The 19,074-nt window shown below is 40.7% G+C and overlaps 1 protein-coding gene across 2 annotated transcripts in view; it reads right to left on the bottom strand.

Moving 5' to 3' along the window:
• ADCY5 (adenylate cyclase 5) overlaps nucleotides 1-19,074 on the bottom strand; it is a 220,690-nt gene that overhangs the window by 35,728 nt on the left and 165,888 nt on the right. For both annotated transcript variants that reach the window (XM_074145962.1, XM_074145963.1), the window contains exon 8: nucleotides 10,614-10,754. In XM_074145962.1, the coding sequence (XP_074002063.1) occupies nucleotides 10,614-10,754 (141 nt within the window). The remainder of the gene's footprint in view (nucleotides 1-10,613; nucleotides 10,755-19,074) is intronic.

Genomic DNA, 19,074 nt, shown 5'->3' with positions numbered 1-19,074 from the left:
CTTAAATTATTTCCCTCCCCTTGCATGAAGCTTGGGCACTAATGATACCTTGGCCTTTTTTCTCCTCTGCAGCTGGCAAATAGTTTAGTTTCTTGAGGACTCAGATGCTTTGCTCCAATCAAAGCCCTTTGGCTCAGCATAAGGCTGCTTGCATGAATTGCAATGGATAAACACTAAGTACAATCGATCTTGAAGAAATATGGTCTACGTGGATTTGCCTTCATTCCTAACACTCATGATCTAGTAGACAAACTTCCAAGCTCGAGCAGGGAAGTGAAATAACAGACATGTCATGCCAGACACCAACATAGGTTAGGGATGGACCTGCTGGAAAGGAGGAAAAGGATCTGGGGGTCCTGGTGGATAGTAAATTATCGATGAGCCAGCAATGTGCCCTTGTCGCCAAGAGGGCCAATGGGATCCTGGGCTGCGTAGGGAAGAGCAGCTTCCCCGTAGTGTAGCTCGAGGGAGGTCATTCTCCCCCTCTACTCTGCACTGGTGAGGCCACAACTGGAATACTGCATCCAGTTCTGGGCTCCCCAGTTCAAGTGAGACAGGGAACTACTGGAGAGAGTCCAGAGTAAGGCAACAAACATGATCAAGGGATTGGAGTATCTCCCTTATGAGGAAAGGCTGAGAAAGCTGGGACTCTTTAGCCTGGAGAAGAGAAGGCTGAGGGGAGACCTTATTAATGCTTATAAGTATCTAAAGGGTGGTTTGAGGGAAGATGGAGTTGGACTCTTTGCAGTGGTTCCCAGTGACTGGATGAGGGACAATGGGCACAAGCTGGAACACAGGAAGTTCCATTCAAATATGAGGAAGAACTTCTTTACGGTGAGGGTGACAGAGCACTGGAACAGGCTGCCCAGGGAGGTCGTGGAGTCCCCTACCCTGGAGATTTTCAAGACCCACCTGGATGCAGTCCTGAGTAATGTGCTCTAAGCAACCCTGCTTTGGCAGGGGAGTTGGACTAGATAATCTCTAGAAGGTCCCTTCCAACTCCAACAATTCCGTGATAACAGAGGGTGCTGCTGCCAACATGTGTATAAAGCCACTCTCCAGGCTCACCTCTGGAGGCTGGGTAGCTGGGCTGGGGCTGTACCCAGCCTGTTCGGGTACAGAGCAGGCTTTGAGCTGCACCAAAGATATGACTGGCATTTCTGCACACAAAAACCTGAATGGCCAGAAAAAATAGCTGATAAAAATGAGGTGCCTATCTTTTAGGAGGGGGGAAGCAACGGGGTAGGAAGAGAAACAGCCAATTCCTGGAGTTAAGTATATAATATGGATTTGTGCCCAGCAGACCGAAGCAGTGCCGATGGCTTTCGAGGGTGCTGGGAAGAAAAGGCTGGGAATTGTCAGCAGGGATGAAAATCGCAAAAGTGGTCATAGCTACAAGAATCAGACAGATAGGAGTTCACAGGAGTTCAAGAATAGCTCCATAATCACGATGATGAAGTAGAACTTGTTAAGGCCAAAATTCCTTTTCTCTAGAAGGGAATATAAGGCATGAGATAGGTCGTATCGCAGTGCAGTACTAATGGACTGCTGCATATAGGACCTCATGCAATTTTTATTCAGTCTCATTTTAAATATCCCTTATACAGGAGTTTTTCCCCTTCCCCCAGGAGGCTGCATTATTCTGCCATCAGATTGCATACATGAAGCTAATAATATTTAATAATTGCTCTGAGACTAAGATGGTTCTCTCTCTTACTTCAGGAATATTAACCCAAATTTAGTTGAATCAGCTCCTTCAAAGGAACTAGTACCTACCAAAGAACAGTCTTGTTCTTTCTTCTTTTCTACATGAGATTCTTAAAAAATCGTATTTTTTATGGCAGGTCAGGTGGCTGTGAATTTACAAGCACTTACTTTTAATGACCATCCTCAGTGCAGGAGTAGACATGTGCAGGAGGTAAAAAAGAGGGAATCTTATATTACTGCATCTGTCCCCAAGGCTTACTCTTTTATGGGGGATGTTTTATGAATATCTATTGTGCTAAAACCTCCTATGACTGCCATCTCTCTGCTTGACTTCTAAATTAACTAAGCCCTTTTCTTTGAAGATTAAAACTGATTCCTTAAATAGAATGATAAAGTGTTTGTCAAAGCCATGACAAGCTAACTGCTATACTATAATGCTTCAAATCAAGAACTATTAGAAATAATAATTCTAACTTTGAGAACATTAGCTGCAGTTATTAACATATTGTAAATATGCAAAGAAAAGTGGAATAGACTCTACGTCCTTTTAACTTTTCATTCAGCTCCAAAAATAAGACAGCAGAGGGGATGATGAGCTCTACGACCTTCTTAGTGGCAAAGTGGCTGGGAAGCATGGATTCCACCTTAAATCTTTGCTGCAACTACAGCAAAGATCATAAGAGCAAAAGAGAAACTAATTTTTCTTGCCCTTTGTTCATCTCCAGAACAAAGTTGAAAGGGGACTTAAATGATGTTAAAGCAGAAATCAAAAGAACTTTAGATTTAGGGACAAAATGAGCTTTGTAAGGGGTCAGGCCACCTTGCAAAGCCACGGTGCTTCACAGAGACGGTGACCATGGGAGACAGAAAAGGAGAGGGACAGTGGGTGTAGTTAAAAACAAACCTGGTTTGGTCCCATTGCAAAACTAATTCTTCACATCTGTTTTCAGCAGTGGTATACATTCTGCCTTTGTCCCTGTGGTCAACAACACAAGGCTATGGAGACAGATGCTGTCAGGTGTAAAAGCAGAAACAAAACTGAAGGACTTCAAAGCTCTCCAGCCAGAAATAACGCAATTTCTGTAACAGAGTCCAGAAAGAACTGGCACAGAAAATACTAAGCCTGATAGGAAAGATATTTAACAAGCATCTAAGTGCAGAACAACAAACTGGCAGAAAACCAGTTTATGAAACAGATTATATGACGAGTGTGTCTGCTATAGCTGGAACACAGACTAATGAGCTCCAAAAAGGAAAGCTGAAGCGCTCCCTTTCTGCAGCCCACCCCACTTGATAAATAGACTTTCATTCCTCTGAACTGCTCACAGATGGTGAAACCCTCTACTTTGTTCTACTCAAAATAATTTTGTATGCAGACCCCGGCTGGCAGATCAGACCTGGCCAAACCTGTGAATTTATTTGGCCCATGAGATTTATATCTATAGAACATAATGGTTGTTTAGAAACAGGTTTCCCCCTTACTTTTAATTAACTTCTGGCTGTGAACTCACACCTCTGAGAAGTGCAGGTTGCTCACACTTTCCAGTTTTCTGTGAACTCTGAATCCAAATTTCTTCATTTCAAAGGCCACATTTTCAAGGAAATTGCTATGTGAATCTGTGCCTCACTTATGAACAGTTACCAGAACTTGCAAAACAGAAGAATACATAAAAATAGGTAGTCCTAGAAATGCTCTGAATCAGTTCCTGGCTCCCTAATCTCTGTCCTTTCATCTCTATACTCCAAACGATGATAAACACAACAAACTTCTACAGAAACTACTGTCAAATAGCCTTCTAATCAGATGCAGACGGACTGAATCCAAGCCTAACCAGCCTTAATTGAAATTGCCCGCTGGCACCGGCCAGAGCTGCTCACCCTCTCTGAAAACCAGACCCAAACCTGCTGACCTGCCTCCTTTTGGCATTAAAGCTTACTGTCCGCTTTAGGAAGCTTTGGAAATCATTCTGGTAAGCGGCACAACTCCACCTCTGATGTCCACTTATGCAACGCTGCCACCAACATCAGAGTAAAATGTTTCTGTGAATAAAGAAGAATTGGTATCTTTATTTCTGTAGGCTTAATTAAGCCCCACTCAAGTTTCACAAAAGCAGCTGCAGATCAGCTGTTGCATCTCGCTGACTCTTATACCTCTTTTAAAGAATTTAATCACGAAAGATTGCAAGCCCTGATCAATTAGGCTAAAAGTTAGGTTTGCAGATGAGGATACAAAACCGTACGAAGCCTCTGACAATTTGAGCGATATACAATATTCAATATGGCTCCCGCTCGTTTATAGGAGATCACACGGAACATGTGAATCCTCTTTTCAGAAGCACCAAAGCAATTACGTAGCATAACTTCAGGACAGGATTCCTCCCCTTGCTGTTTGTGAGCTATCTAAACCAAATTGGCTATATAAAGCCCAGACTAGATGAACAATTTCCTCCCAGGTCTATAGCAATACACGGAGATTACAGCAGAAAGGATTGCTTGAGGGTTTCTCCCTGCTTGATTACGAGTTCAGGGGATTCTGCATACTACAACAGCAGTGAAAAAATAGTGGGTCAAATTCTTCTCCATTGGGTGCCCCTGTCCGGCTCCGCTGACGTCAATGATGCTATTACCAGATTTATCAGATGATTGCTGGAAAAGAGGATAATGGTGACCTCCAGACAAATGAAACCTTTAGAAGGAGGGTGTACTCTCGGTGCCTCATTCATGGACTCAAATCCACTTCTCTTTGATGAGGCTGCACTATTGACTGAGGAAAGCTTGCCCTACTGAGTTTTATTTCAATTTTTTAATCATTTCTGATGTCTAAGCGGTAGACATGGCATAGAACCAGCCATAGCGTCTGTTCCTCTGATGCACCTGTTCCCCAATTTTGATTTCCAAGTAACAAGAAAATCTATTGTAAGGGCAACTTGGAAACACAAAAGGAGGAATTAAGCTGTATTTGCCATGCAACATGCAGAGAATTGTTTGATTTAGGACAGGGTGAATAGGACAAAGAATTATATTTTATGGTTGAATGACCAGGCTTGTAGATGAGTGCTGTTTCATTAGAAAGTAAACACCAAGCAATCAAATATCGCGTAGAAGACAGTGCAGAGCTCCGAGCTGCACCACAAGGAATCAGGCAGTGCCTACCTGGAAGATGAGCTTGTTCTTTATTGCACCAGCCATACCCAGGATGCATTTTTATAATCTTGTCTCACATTTTTAACATCTGCATGCAGTTGTATTTCCTACATGTGCATATTCCCTATTTGATTTTATTTTGGTTTTCACTTTGTAACTAACATCGATGTCATACACAATTTCATTGCAAATTAAATGCTTCACTAGTTAGACTCAGACTCATGACAGAAGCATGATGAGACTGAAATCGGTGTTGCAGATTTTCAGGGTTTCCTCTTTCTGTTTCATACACTTCCTAATGTTAAACCTTGCCAGCAGCTGAAAAAATAAAAGGAAATCTGCCAGGCATCTACAACGGGGCTCAGTAATCATGTTAGGCACTCTGCTCACATTTGATTATAACAACTCGGAGGTACCTGTTTCTGAAGTAAACCTTCCCCAAAGCATGTACTAGTGGAACAAGCTAAGCTGCTCACTCATACTAGCCAGTGTAAAATAAATATAATAGCTGTATGGCAGCCTTAAGATCCAACAGTAGGACTTTCCACAGCTGAGTAGATCTCATGGTACAACTAACGGTTTTTTTTTTTTTTGGAAGCCAGACAGCATTCGTCTGTGTCAAGTCTGGTTGTAAGACCTCAGAAGTGACCAACGTCTTCTGGGCAGCACTAACAAAACCTCAGTATGAGCGCTGAGTTCGGTGGGGGCGCTGCCTCTTATTGATGAAACGGCAAGTGCTCAGAGGCGAACAAGAACAACCACCAGGCTGGAAAGCACGAAATAGGGAACAAAATTAATGAGGGAATTGGAGCTGAGCAGAGATACAGTAACAGTCTTCAAATATAGAGAAGAAAACTGTAAAAGGGATGAAATTGAATTGTCCTTGATCTACTGTGAATAGCTCACACAGCACCGTGTTTTAAAACTGAAGTGAGGGAATCTGAAGCAAAACATCAAGAGAAATAATCAAACTGTTGAAAAGGATGCCCAGCAAGACTGTGGGATTTCCATCCTTTGAAGCTTTTAAACAAGGCCTAGCAAAGGGGGGAGATTGACGCCACAAGTTCTGTGCAGCCTAGATTGAAAACTTCTTAAATCTTTACATCTATCTCATATTAATCTTATATTCTTTATTCCCTATAAATTCTCCTAATGTAGATTTTTTAATGTTATTGTTTCTATCTTTGCAAAGCATTTTGTGATGCTCCTCTAGACTGAAAAAGCTTAAATAAAATAAATAAAATGTTTTCAGGAAAATCAGGAATTCCACAAGCTCCTTATACAGTCTATTCCTCGCATCTAAGATTTTTTTTAACCTAGATCTTCCTCACAGCAAATTAAGATGATTATTTTTAATCCTGCCCTTTGCAGTCATGGCGAATGATTTGTCATTATCTTTTGTCCTTACAAACCTTCATATATTTGAAGACTTTTGTTTCTACCAAACCTTCTCCCTTCTAGACTAAACAAACTGACTACTTTAACGCTCCTTCACAGGTCACCCTGTTGAAACTCTCCTAATTTGTAATTTTCTCCACTGGACTAGCACCAATTCATCCACATTCTCCTAAAGGATTATAATCCCAAACTGGATGTGGTTTTTCAACTACAACCTCAATAATGCTGAGCAGGGCAAAAGATGCAAGAGAATAATTTTTCATCTAGAACAGCCCTGTCATTTTGGGAGATACCAACATTTGCCTTTTCATGGCTGTTTACAACATACCTCTTTCAGTTTACATTTAACTACAATCCCCAAATTGTTTCTTTTTCAATAGTAGTTTTGTTTTGTTGATGAAAACTGAGACATGAGTATTATTTCCAGAAGTCTAAAATCCATCAATATTTATAAGAGCACTCTGAAATCTATACTGGGAAAAGCAAAGTATTTCTTAGTGGTGTATAAATATTGTTACAGCTATAATTATGCTTGTACTCTCAAATGCTTTCAAGTCCATTTATTTTTGACCCTTTTGCAATTAAAAATTGGACCAGAGAGACAGCGGGAAAGACAAGGCTGGTGTACAGAGACTTGGGGGAATGCTACTCCTTTGTGTCCATCACAAGCAGTACAAAAGTCTGCATTTCCAGAGAGACAGAGTCACTGGTCCTGGACTGACTGCTTTTGTTTAGGAAACAAGAAAACATGCTATAAAAACCAATAAAAATAGAAAGCAGCTGTGCTGCTCTTCTGCCGTGCTCTGGCTCTTTCCTGCTCTGTGTACAGCCACAGAGCTTATCCTGTCCGGGCTTCTCTGCCTGCTCAGGGTGTCCAGGCTTCTCTGCCTGCTCAGAGGCTGCCAGCCCAGAGCAAGGCTCTTTGCCCTCCCACACCATTTCTCTCTGATCTTCCTCTGCTCCAAATTTACCATTTTTTTAGGGGCAGCCACTGACCTCTCAGCCCAACTCGGCGCAGTCCCCAAGACCAGCTTGCTCTGGCTCCACCAGCTAATGGGGGTCAGGGTCAGCAATGGGCAAGGTCGGTGGCTCCTGCTTGCTGCCTCCCTGGAAGCTCCGCACGGCAAGAAAGGCCACCGCAAAGCAATGGGAGGGGAAAAAGAAGGGTTGGAGATGGTCTGGAGATGATTGCAGATCGGTGCATGAGGAAGACGGGGGGGGCTGTTGAGCAGGATGGGATGGGTTGGCACAGTTGCTGAGAGTAGGGTAGGACCAGGAAAATAACTCCAGTTTTCCAGGACATCTTAGATTACTGCTGCATGGACATGTGTAGGACAGTTTTTCTTATTTATGTGTGTGTGTAAGTGCCTGAAAAAGCTCCTGTGTGCCCAGGGGGATAACTTAGCCTAGGAGGACTGTGAAAAGTCAGCTGGACCCAGCAGAGATTAAGCTCCAAGCCACAACATGGAGTGAAGCAGGGACCAGTGACCTTCCCATGCTGGCATCAGGGCTGCCGTCCCATACGAACCCTGTGGGACCTGCACCTCGCTGTGATGCATTGCCAATGTCCCCTCAGCATGGCAGTGTATTGAAATGCCACAACAAAAGAAGAGCAGGGGGGAAAAAAGGAATATATGGCTACCTTTGATACTAATCCGGCTCATCCAGGACTACTGCTAATATAACCTAGGAATAGAGACAGCTACCAGAGCCAGCATCCAAATGAAAGAAAAATGGCCAAAATAATTGTTTTCTATTAAATATAACGGTTCCCTCCCAAAAATGCAATTTAGGGAACCTTAATATTTGCTTTCGGAGAATTGTAAGTAGCACGACAAAAAACATTGTTTCTCATTTTTCTGTAAATATGGTTGTCTTCATGATGCAAAATGTTTTAAGTTTGTGACAAGAAACAGTGTCCTTTATAAACATCCATATTACTCCCTACACACAAATGTGTTCATATCTACATATCAATATAACGTAACTACACATCACTGCAACATCACCTGGCTCCTGCCCCAGAACTATCTCACAACTACCCTTTTAAACACCTGTTTTGAAATTACATGGCTAAGGAGCTCCAGGTTTTAAGGAGAAAGGAACTGTTGCAATGCTTGCCTTCGGCATACTACTTTGAGTAATCCAACCTTACATGTTCCTAGTTTCCAAGAAAAAAGGCTACATGCAAGAGGGCTGGGGGAAAGGTGGGCGATGTGGAACAAAGAGCACATTTGCAGCAGCTTTGAAAGCTGGTGCGGCTTACCAAGATCAATGACATGTCATCCCAGAGGAGTGCTGAAAAAAGCCTTTGTAGTCCTGCTCCCCTTCTGTCTGTCTGTATTTTGTATTTCTAAGCAGGCAGTTTGCAGCCGGTGTGCACTGTGCGTGCATTTGAGCACACGCAGCATCCATGTAACACAATGTTAGAGACTACAGACAAATAAAGTACTGTGCAAAGCTGGGTGGTACAAAGAAAGGCGTATTCAAATTAGAAGTTAACACAGAGAAAGAGTTGAGACAGGAGATAGAGAAATTCTTCCTATGATCTAATCAATAAAATGTCAATCTAGCTGATATTAAAATGGTCTCTAGGCCACGGAGAGCAGCATGTTTTCATTTTGACTAATGCATCTCAAACATAAAGCAGTGGGAAATACCGTAAATAGCAGATTTTAAAAAACAGTCCCCAAGAACAACAAAAACTCTAGCTGAAAATAGTACATCTGAATCAGGTTTAAATTAGTTTTCAAAAAATAGCCTGACGCACGTAACACAGACAACATCAGCCTCTCAAAAAAGAGCTTAATACAGGAGGCAATACAGAAGCAGGTTGAGTGGAAAAGATTTTCTGAGCTGCTGAATTTGTAAAAAGGCAAATACCATTAGAGGGAAGGTTCATGATAAGGAGGGGAAAAAGAAAAAAAAAGAAAAAAAAAGAAGCTTTTCCTCCTACAAGCGAGGGGCAGTGAAGTTTTTAGGACTCAGCTTGATATTTCAATAAATAATTATGTTTTTCCAACTGAACAACCAGCTAGACACGGCAAACTGTAATTAACACCAAGAAGCATAATACCATTTGGCATGCGTACACCTAGTTTCTGAACAGGAGGCTGCAAGAACCCCTTAAATGCTATTCAAAGAAACTTATAATTATAATTATGTGCTAGTGTGATTAGGCTCTTCTAATAATGTCATGCCTATTGAGAACACCCTATTGAAAAGCCCACATAAAAATGCACAGTTCCAGTGATCTGTATGCTTATGTCAGAAGCCCTCATTTGGAGATCTGAGAAATGAAAGAAACATTACTATGGAGATTAAGAAATTTGGTTTGGCACTGTAAAATAATATTATGATTGAATAATATTAGCACCAACTATTAATAAATGTGCCAGCATTTCCCATTAGAAGACACCATATGCAGTTGCTTACAGCTATATCAAAATTTTTAAGCTGTAGGAGTGAATCTCATGTTAAAAAGTTCTTTGAATGCTTTAAGGCTTTGGTGACCTGGAGCAGAAGTTTGATTATAAGCAACAAAGCGGGCAACAAATACACACTTTTGACTGTGTATGAAGGGTCAAAACAGCATTAATAAGGTTATAGAGTAATCTGATTATGCATGCAATTATAGAGGTGCTAAATATTTTTGTTATTATTACAAATAGCTGTTAGAAACTCTCTTCATCTTTACTGCACGAAGCAAAGATATCATCTGCAACTTTATGTAAAATAAGCCATAAAAATGCTCTCAGTCCAAATGCATTGGTAACTAGCTCTTGTTCATTTTAATTTAGAAGGACTGAAGGGTGCAAGAAATAAGATGCCTGCTACCTTCGGCCAATTAATCTGTGTACTTGAGAATGTATTCTCAAGAGTTAAACACAGTGGTGTGACTCCTGGGGACCCATGGGTATATATGGGCACGTATAGAAGGTGAACAGCATCTGGCTGTTATAATGCAAGCAAGAAACTCTTGCAGGTGCTGAAGTCTGTAATGATCTAGTAGAAACGTATGTCAGCTGCTGTTTGAATGCTTGGGTTACTGAGCAATTTTTGTAAATAATCCCGTCTTCTCACACAGCCTGGATGAGTTTTCAGAACATGGGACAAGTCAGACAAAAGAGCCTTCTTTGTGCCATTCAGCCTCCCTTCCCCTCTCAAACAACCTTGCGCCTCATCTCACAATCACTCACCTCCAGATGCACCAATTATTATTAGTTCTGGAGTCAAAGTAGAATTTACCACCCCCATTTGGAAAACGCCCTCGGGGCTGAAAAAACCTTCAGACAAAGCAAGGAGGGATATATAATGCTGTATTAAGAAGAAAAGAAATTAATGTCCATAAAGCAAGGCATTACCATTCTCTTCATCTCCTTGGAGACCTGGTGAGCTCCTAGGTGGTTATAAAAGGGCCGGTCAACACCCCAGTGTGGCGGGTTATGGCTAATGGAATTGGCGCGCTGACGGTTCATCTTGGCTATTGTGGCTTTCTCATCTTTCTGAAATACAAACGACAGAGAAATGTAGAGTATTTATAAATTTTTGAAACGTTTACATGGCAGTCATTCTTCAAGCACTTCTCACTCTAGAAGCTGGCTTTGGGCCTTGAACTTTATGAAGTGGCACTGATCAGAAGCAGTTCTGGTTCACCATTTCTTTTTCTTCTCATTTTTTAGAACACTTGCCCCTAAGCGGTGCTCACCATTTTTCTCCTTTGCTTGTTTCGAATAACCACCATACCCTGTGTAAACGCAGGGAGCATTCCAAAATTGAGACATCTATTTTCTTTTTTTGTAAACTGAATCAAACTGAATAATTTCAGATAGGAAACTGCAGTTCCAAGCTGACATACTACACAGAGGGTCCTCAAAAAAAAAAAAAAAAGACTGGTGCATCTGCAAGAGAAATGGCACACAAAGTAATCTGGGTGAAGAACAGGAGCTTTGAAGCTCCTTGAAGCTAAGGGAATAAAGGACACATTTCACTGTAGGTACAAGCAAATAATTTTCCACGCTTGCAAGAATATCTTCCCAGACATGCTAAGGAAAACATGTAAACCTTATAAACACCTTAACTGTGTACCTTTTAAGTGTAATAGTATTGCAGAGTGTGACAAAATGGTCTCCTCTACCCTAATGCTAGCTGCAAATTTTATCATTGACACTAACTTTCCTGAAGTTTGGACAGAATCTGTGGTTTTGTTATTAGAGTTGGTTTTGACTCTTGGTTGTAGTTGGAGCTTATGGCAAAGTTTGCACAGGATCTGCCAGAAAGGTTTCATACAAGCTCAATGCCAGTTACAAGAGCACAGAAGTGCAGCACATAACTAGGCTAAACAACAGGCTGGTTAGTTCCTTACTTCGAATACATTCTCTAGCTAAAAAGACAGGCAAGTTTCCACATGGAATGTGTTCTGCTAAGAGACAGGAGTTTATTGCACAAGATCAAACCCTTTAATCTTCTTTAGCAAGAAGACTTGCTCAGTGAGGACTGGACGATTTACCTGTACTGACTCAGAAGGCAGAGGGGTGGCAATTATTACATCCTTGCTTAAAAGAGACAAACTTAGGAGAGTTTGAAAAATTGGGCAGTAGGGATAGATACAACGTGGCTATTTATTTCTTGAGAGGCTAAACTTTTTCAAGAGAATTGCTGCTTCCACGAGATTACTGAAAAAATTAGACATAATAGTTAATTTCGGATTTCAGAAAGTGTTTAGACAACTGAATAATTTAAAAAGAAAGCATCAGTTGTTTTAAACTCTAGAATTTTGGTTCAAGCGTTGTATGACAGGTAGGTCCACATCTTTTTTTGCCTGGAGTCTGCTTTCCCTACCTATTTATTTTGATTCTCCACTATTCACTGTAACTTGTGCCTGTCAGGAGTTTGCAAAATACCTGGTGTTATTTCCATGGAAACCAGAGAGTTAAATGTCAAGTGTTATGCTGCCTTACATTACTTTTTTTTAAAAGAAAATTTTAAAAGCCTCCTAAAATTCAGCGCTGGGGGAAGCTGCCTGATTGACAAGCATGGGAAATCATAATCTCTTTTCTTGCAAAGAAGAGACAGCTACAATGACAACATTTCCCGTGAGACCACAAGCTCACCACGCAGGCACCAAGCGTTCCTGGGAACGTAATGCTGCAGGCTTCACGGCCACTAGCTGGGGACACAGTGCCACTTACCACAGGACCCCTGTGCTGCACACCTGACCAGCCCTGTGGCACTAAGTAGCAGTGGTCACTGCAGCCCCAGGCTGCCAGCTAAGGTCTTCTTTTTCCACCCAGCCAGGACAACAAGCGTAGGATCTCAAGGAAACTCAGTGGGAGCAAACCTAAGGGAGCTAGCAGCTCCCCAGGATGTTTTCTGGGGAGAACCGTATGTGCTTACGCATCACACCCCCAGGACAGCAAATGCTTCCTACGTCGCCTCCTTCCCCACATCGAACACACCACTGTTTCATCTGCAGTGAACTCCATCACTTGGCACCAGCTGAATTTCACATGACCAATCATGACAGAGCGACTGGATAACCTCCAGGAGAGCTGCGTTTCAAATGTTTCTAAAAATACACTAATGTGATGCAACACTGTTGTCCAGATTTGAATTGGTTTGAGGTTTTGTTTTTTAAAAGTCACTGCTCTTCATGGTGTCTGCCATCATTTGTAGCACTTTCTCATGTTTTTTCAGTTATGCAATCTTTTTCATAGTTATGCTCCTTTCTTCTGTAACGTGGCACCAGAAAACTGGTAGAAAATACATTTTCATTGTCTCCAAGCAAATATATATTGTTTTCAATAATAGAAGTGACACTGTCAATGCATTTTATTACAGCTTAGTGACGGGTTTTCGACCAAAAGCAATCAAAAAACCCAGATGCTGAAACTAGTCTGGGGACCTATAAAAGCTAAGCTATTTGGTTACATTACAAATGCCTGTACATCAACAGATGATAAAAGACACATACAGCAGGTTTCCTCTCATGAGTTAGTAAATTTGATTAGAATTTGAGAAAAGCCTTAATGCCAAAAATCCAAGCAGATGTACTAACTCCTCTCAGCCAATAAGTGATCCTTCTACCTGCTGCTAGTGCTGGTGACTCTGAAGCACCACTTGATTAATTTGAAGGGAATAAAAGACCTCATACATGTTTATTGATATATCTGGGTTGAGCTAACAGTGGGACAAACAGGTATATATATACTTCTGAGATTGTTTCTAAGCATGTGGTCAGGCACCATAAATTTTCCATGGCTACATGAACTCTGGTAGTATTTCCCCCCAATCTCTGTAGAAGGTTATCACTGCATTGTGAACTATGTTTCTGCAATATTTCCATCAGATTAAAATACATATATACAAGCATAGTGGATTTTTTGCTGTCCCCCATTACATACTGTGCTACTATATTATCTTGAACAATAGGACTTTGTTGTTAACATCAATACTTATTCAAAAACATTTTTTTAAACTTGGTATTTTCAAAAGTTGAGGCAATTTATTTTCTGAAAAATCACTTGTTCAGTGGGTGGTGATAATAACAAATGCAGAATTAGAAGGATCACAGATCCTCTGTGGAAATTTATGAGGATCCCTCCTCTGCCTCTTCCTGGCCAAGTGACAGCATGAGGACAACTTGCACACAGAGCTAAGGCATAACAAGACTGGAAAGAAGAATAAAGAAAAGGAAGAGATGATATTTTTCAGTCCTACTTGTTACAGGTACTACCAACGACAGGAGCAGGTGCAAAAGTTTCTGACAGCAATGATGTTTTCAGATTTAAAGTGGCTAAGCTTCAGAACACTGTTGTGGGAACTTCACAAATCTGGACTCGCAAAGAGACTGTAAATCTTATTCCCAGGGTATTTATTGTGTTCCCACCACCAGTTCCCACACACTGAGCTACAGTAATGCTATAGTAAAACTGCAGAAATAGCTGGGATTTTCTTATACTTATCAATTGCATCAAGCCTGCCTGTTACTTCTTTAGTGTGCGATAGGATTTTCCAACATATTGATCGCTATCAGTGCAACAAAGCAGTGAAATCCAAGCATGGATCAGCTGTTTCAGATTAAGTTACATATTATTCTTTAAATTGTCTTGAAGTCCTATTGAGACATGAATGATATTTCTTGCAATGTTACATGCTCCAAACCACTGCCTTCATAAATCTACAAGAGTGGAACCCTGATGAGCTGTGATTAAATTTGTTAAATTGAGGAATCATCACATTAGATTGATCGTGTTTTAGGAGAGTCACATGCATAACATTTAAGGACCATTTTGTTTCTTCAGCTGGATGGAGTTCCAGGACACTATTTAGAAAAGAATGAGAACTGTTTTTCTAGGAGTTACGGCCAAAGTTTTGTTGAGCTGTTTTAAGGCCACCATCAACAAACCTTTCTGAAACTGTTGTGTACCTGCTATTGTTAAAAGAAACACCCATGTTTACTGCAATTGAAAGACATTAGAAAAAAATAAACATTTTTTCTGTTTGCCGACTTGGTGCAGGCAGCACAGTGTGTTTAGTCAGCAGTATTGCTCAGCTGTGAACAGTCACATTTTGTTTCCACTTGTGTTCAAAGCAAAGCATTTCCCCAGACTTCTGACAATTTTGAGGACAATAAAACTAGCTGTAAACCTAATGTGCTGTTAAAATCCTATTCACTTTAAGGTCTGTTTCACACTCCTCCAAACCCACTTTTCCACCCTTCTCAGAGTAAAGCTTTTATTAATGATTAGAAGTGATGAGAAGCATAGTTGTGATGATTCTAAAAGTTAGTGCAGCACCTGATCTCAAAGAAGAGCAGAAAGTTGCCAACAACTACCAAGTGACATGCTCCTGTACAAATTCCAGAAATGTGGGAAGCACAAGAACTGGGACTACTGGATACTACAACAGTAATTAAGCTGAGTACTGTAAGAATAGCAGGGAAATGATAGGATGGTAGGAATGACTGGGACAGAGGTTTTGAATAAAATGCAGAAGGACAGGTCTAAAAGTTGTGGAGGTAGAGAGCTGCGTGTTAGGAATGCTACAGTCTGCAGGTTAAACTTGAAAAAAAAATATAACAAGAATAAGACAAAACCACCCTGTAGAAGGATAAAGACATTGTACTGAGTAATGTTGGGTAGTTCACTACAATGCATCGGGGTTAAGTTTGGGAATCAGTAAAGATCTGAGTAATCTTATTAGTAATTGTAGCTGATAAGTCGCTGTTTATCTGGAAACACAGACTTTCAGATAAAGAATAAAGATGCAAAGTCAGTAATGGAGAAAAGGCAAAGATTTCCTTGGAGAATTCCTGTATTTCTTTCATGCTAAGGTATTTAGTCTATTAGAAACATATATCCAAATGAATGAGAAAAATACTGAAAAAGGACAGAAGTAACCCTGTGTAAGTCACCCTATATCACCCAAGGATAACAGAAACTTTAAAATCTACGTTACTCCATAACTGAAGGAACAGATTCTTTCTCTTCAGATAATCACTACTGCCACAGTAGAGGCAAAAGGGAAGCGGGATCGTAAGCCTAGGGTTATAAAACAGAAAACATGACTAAGTTGGAAGCAAAAGTTGGAAGGACAACCTCCATCCCAGATCTCTGCAAAACAGCCAACTGCAATTTCAGCTCTGGTAACAGATACTTTTATTATCTATTTAGTTGCGGATCATGACACAGAACTTGTAAAGCAGCAAGTGCTGGGCTTGGATTAACAGTCTTGAGAGCATCCAAGTTTTTCTAAACAGAAAAAATGCAGTAGCTCTCACTGGCCTTGGTTTTGCAAAGAGCATTTGACAAAGTGCTGTGTTGGAGACTAATGGCTCAGACAGATGGGGAATACGAAGCTGGGCAAAGAGCTGGTTTCCAGTGAAATGGCAAGAGACGGTTTTGAATGAAGAAGTATTAGGCTGGATGAAAGTTAGTAGTAGAGTTACTCGATGACTAGTCTCAGTGCAGATTTTGTTTAATTTTTTTCTTATCGCATCTGGCACCAACTTTGCTAATGAGAGAAGCACAGGTAGTATTTGATAGGTAAGAAAAAAAAAGGAGTAATAGCACCCAACATTTGAGGACTGACTGAGTAGAAATGGGACCTGAAACATTCAAGTGTACAAAATGCATGATCATTCAGAGATTACAGTCAGTAACTTCACTTTATTATCAGGACTCACATTAGTTCATCACAGAGTAAATATCAGACACCAAGATAACGCAGCTATGCAAAAGGTAAAGGTTTCCTTCAATGACCATGAAACTGAGGAGCTTGCTATGAGAGCTTCTACTTGTCTCTTCTTTGTTATAAGAAGCCACTAGAAGAGCTTGTCTCAGGAGAAAAAAGGCTGAGAGGGAGAGAGGGGATACAACTGCTGTCTGACAGCAGACACCAGACAACCAGAGCAACCAGGCACCAGAGCAACCAGGTTTTAGAGCTGAGATTCAACAGACCTTTACAGTGGAGCCTGCTAATTTTGTGAGAAGAATTACTTTTTTTATATATGCATATGTATTTGTATATACGGTGACATTACAATGAAATGCATGGCACCCTTCATGTCTCACACAGTTAAGACTGGTTTACATTTTAATTATCAAAACCTTAGCTTAAGGGATTGAAAGCAAACACAAGGAAAACAAATTTGGAACTTTGGACCTATGCTTTCAAAAAAACCGCATGAAAACTTGTATCTAGGGGAACATAACACTGCAGTAATAAAGTCACTCCTGCACTGCTCTGGGGTATCTGAGCACTGCCTTCTTCACAGGCAAGTGCTCACCCACAAGAGCAGCAGTGTCACAGGACAGGACAAACAGGAAGGTGAAAGCAGATCTGGAGGTAAAGATGAGGAGAGAGAAACCTAAACAGACTAGATTTTAAAAGTTTGCAGTTTATTCTCTTCCAATAGAAAGCAACTATTCTGTGTACCAGATAGAAAACAAGGACTACGTTTTCAGGTCTAGGGATATTATTTAAAGACTCAGTGATCACAATCCAGCTTTTTTTGCCCCTAAAACTCAACTAAATATATTCCAGTTAACAGCATCCTTAAGAAGAAAAAAAAAAAAATTTCAAAGAAGGAGCTAGGCTGAGTTCCTGGAACAAAAAATACTAGATAAATGTTCCTCCCATTTACTCTGTGCCAAAGAAATGGCATTAACACGATGAAAAAGTCAAATAAAAAAAAGACGGGAAATTCAAAGTTATGGCTCCCCATGGCAACAGTAAGCAGAAAGGGTATGGAACAGATGCCGTTACATTTTATACAATCATCGTAACTGGTGTTGTTGGGTTTCGATGGCTGATGGACTGAATATCCAGATAACTCAAGTCTGGATGTGTGAACTGAGGAATAGCTCAGGCAAACAGTTACTTGGGTCAATTCTGCATCTGCTCTCAAGTCAGTGCAAATCCTGTGCTTGGTGTGTGAGGATAGCAGGAACCCAGACACGACTCATAGGAACTCATTACTAAGTTAGGTGAATGTTTTATGGCCATTACTGGAACAGACTGAACTGAAAACCTGGCTAAATACACCACAAGAAGTCATTAAAATCAAGTGGAAATGGAAGGAAAAAGTGAAGTGCTAGAACTTCACCTAGCATCGAGCAGAGTATTCAAGACTGACTGAGCTGACTATGAGAGAAAGCTTTTCTCACTTCTGATCTTCATATTATGTGAAAATGAGTTTTTAAAGAGGGAGAGAACTTTAAACTGTTCACAAAGGGACAGAAAATGGCTATGGGAGCAAGAAAGTTGCAGCAGAATGGGCAAACAAGGAGCCCCTCAAACTCTAAACACTAATATCCATGACTTTGGGTAGCAGTTTCTTTATGTTTCAATTTAGCATAATAATTACATAGGCCCTGCGCATGTCCCAATTCTTAGCTACTCTGGGATGCAGCATGTTAGAGCACCATTATAGTAGTGCCTAGAGACTTCAGCTAAGGGCTACACTGTGTAACCGAGCTGCAATAAATACATATAAAGCAGTGAAAGAATGAGAGGCGGGGAACCGGTTTTATTTTACCATGGAAAATCAAGGCACAAAGATGCAAGTTCCTCAAAATCTAAGTCTGGAATGGAATCCACATCTCTCCTGAGTCTGTCCAGTCTCCTAGTCAAAAGACCACTCTGTGTTCAAAAATGAAATCAAGTCCCAAGGGCTCTGTGTTTCTGTTTTTCAGTTTTTTGTCTATACCAGCAAGGAGCAGAATCCTGATCTTAGGTCTTCCTATTCTCTCCAGAGAAACCTTCAGTTCTCCACAAGAACATGTAGACGACTTGGTGAGTGCATGACTTAAGAAGTCAATATAGCTTTTCCACCCCAGGAGATGGGGCCTGACCAGAAGGGTGTTTTGGCTTATGTTCTTAAATCTACCCAGCAAAGAAGAAGTGGTTCAGGTATAAACATCAGCTGGCCCACTGACAGTCAGTGATGCTCAAGAAACAATAATCTTGCACTGCAAGGTCTAATCCTCTTTTGAAGATTGACAATTGGTAATGAGATTTATCTTATGAGCAAATAGAAACCAAAACATCAGCTTCTCTCTTTAGCAGATGATAAGGGATTTTCTTGGAGATTTTTCACACAATATCCATTAAGGAGATTTGAAGCTTCCATTCTCTCAGGAAATGAGGCAATGGTAGCAAAGTATTTCTGTATAGATGTTACAGTCATTCAAATCAACCATGCTATTGGAACATGTCACAAACAATAATTCATTCAATCTCATGGTAGTTGTATTTACAGCTGTGGGAAGGTTTGACTGGTTTTAGATTCTGAAATATTTGAAATTATTTTCAATTCAGGCC

Source organism: Numenius arquata, chromosome 3 (assembly GCF_964106895.1).
Source record: "Numenius arquata chromosome 3, bNumArq3.hap1.1, whole genome shotgun sequence".
Classification (NCBI taxonomy): Eukaryota; Metazoa; Chordata; class Aves; order Charadriiformes; family Scolopacidae; genus Numenius; species Numenius arquata.
Note: the sequence above shows the minus strand (reverse complement) of the source record. Positions and strands in the feature narration are given on the sequence as shown.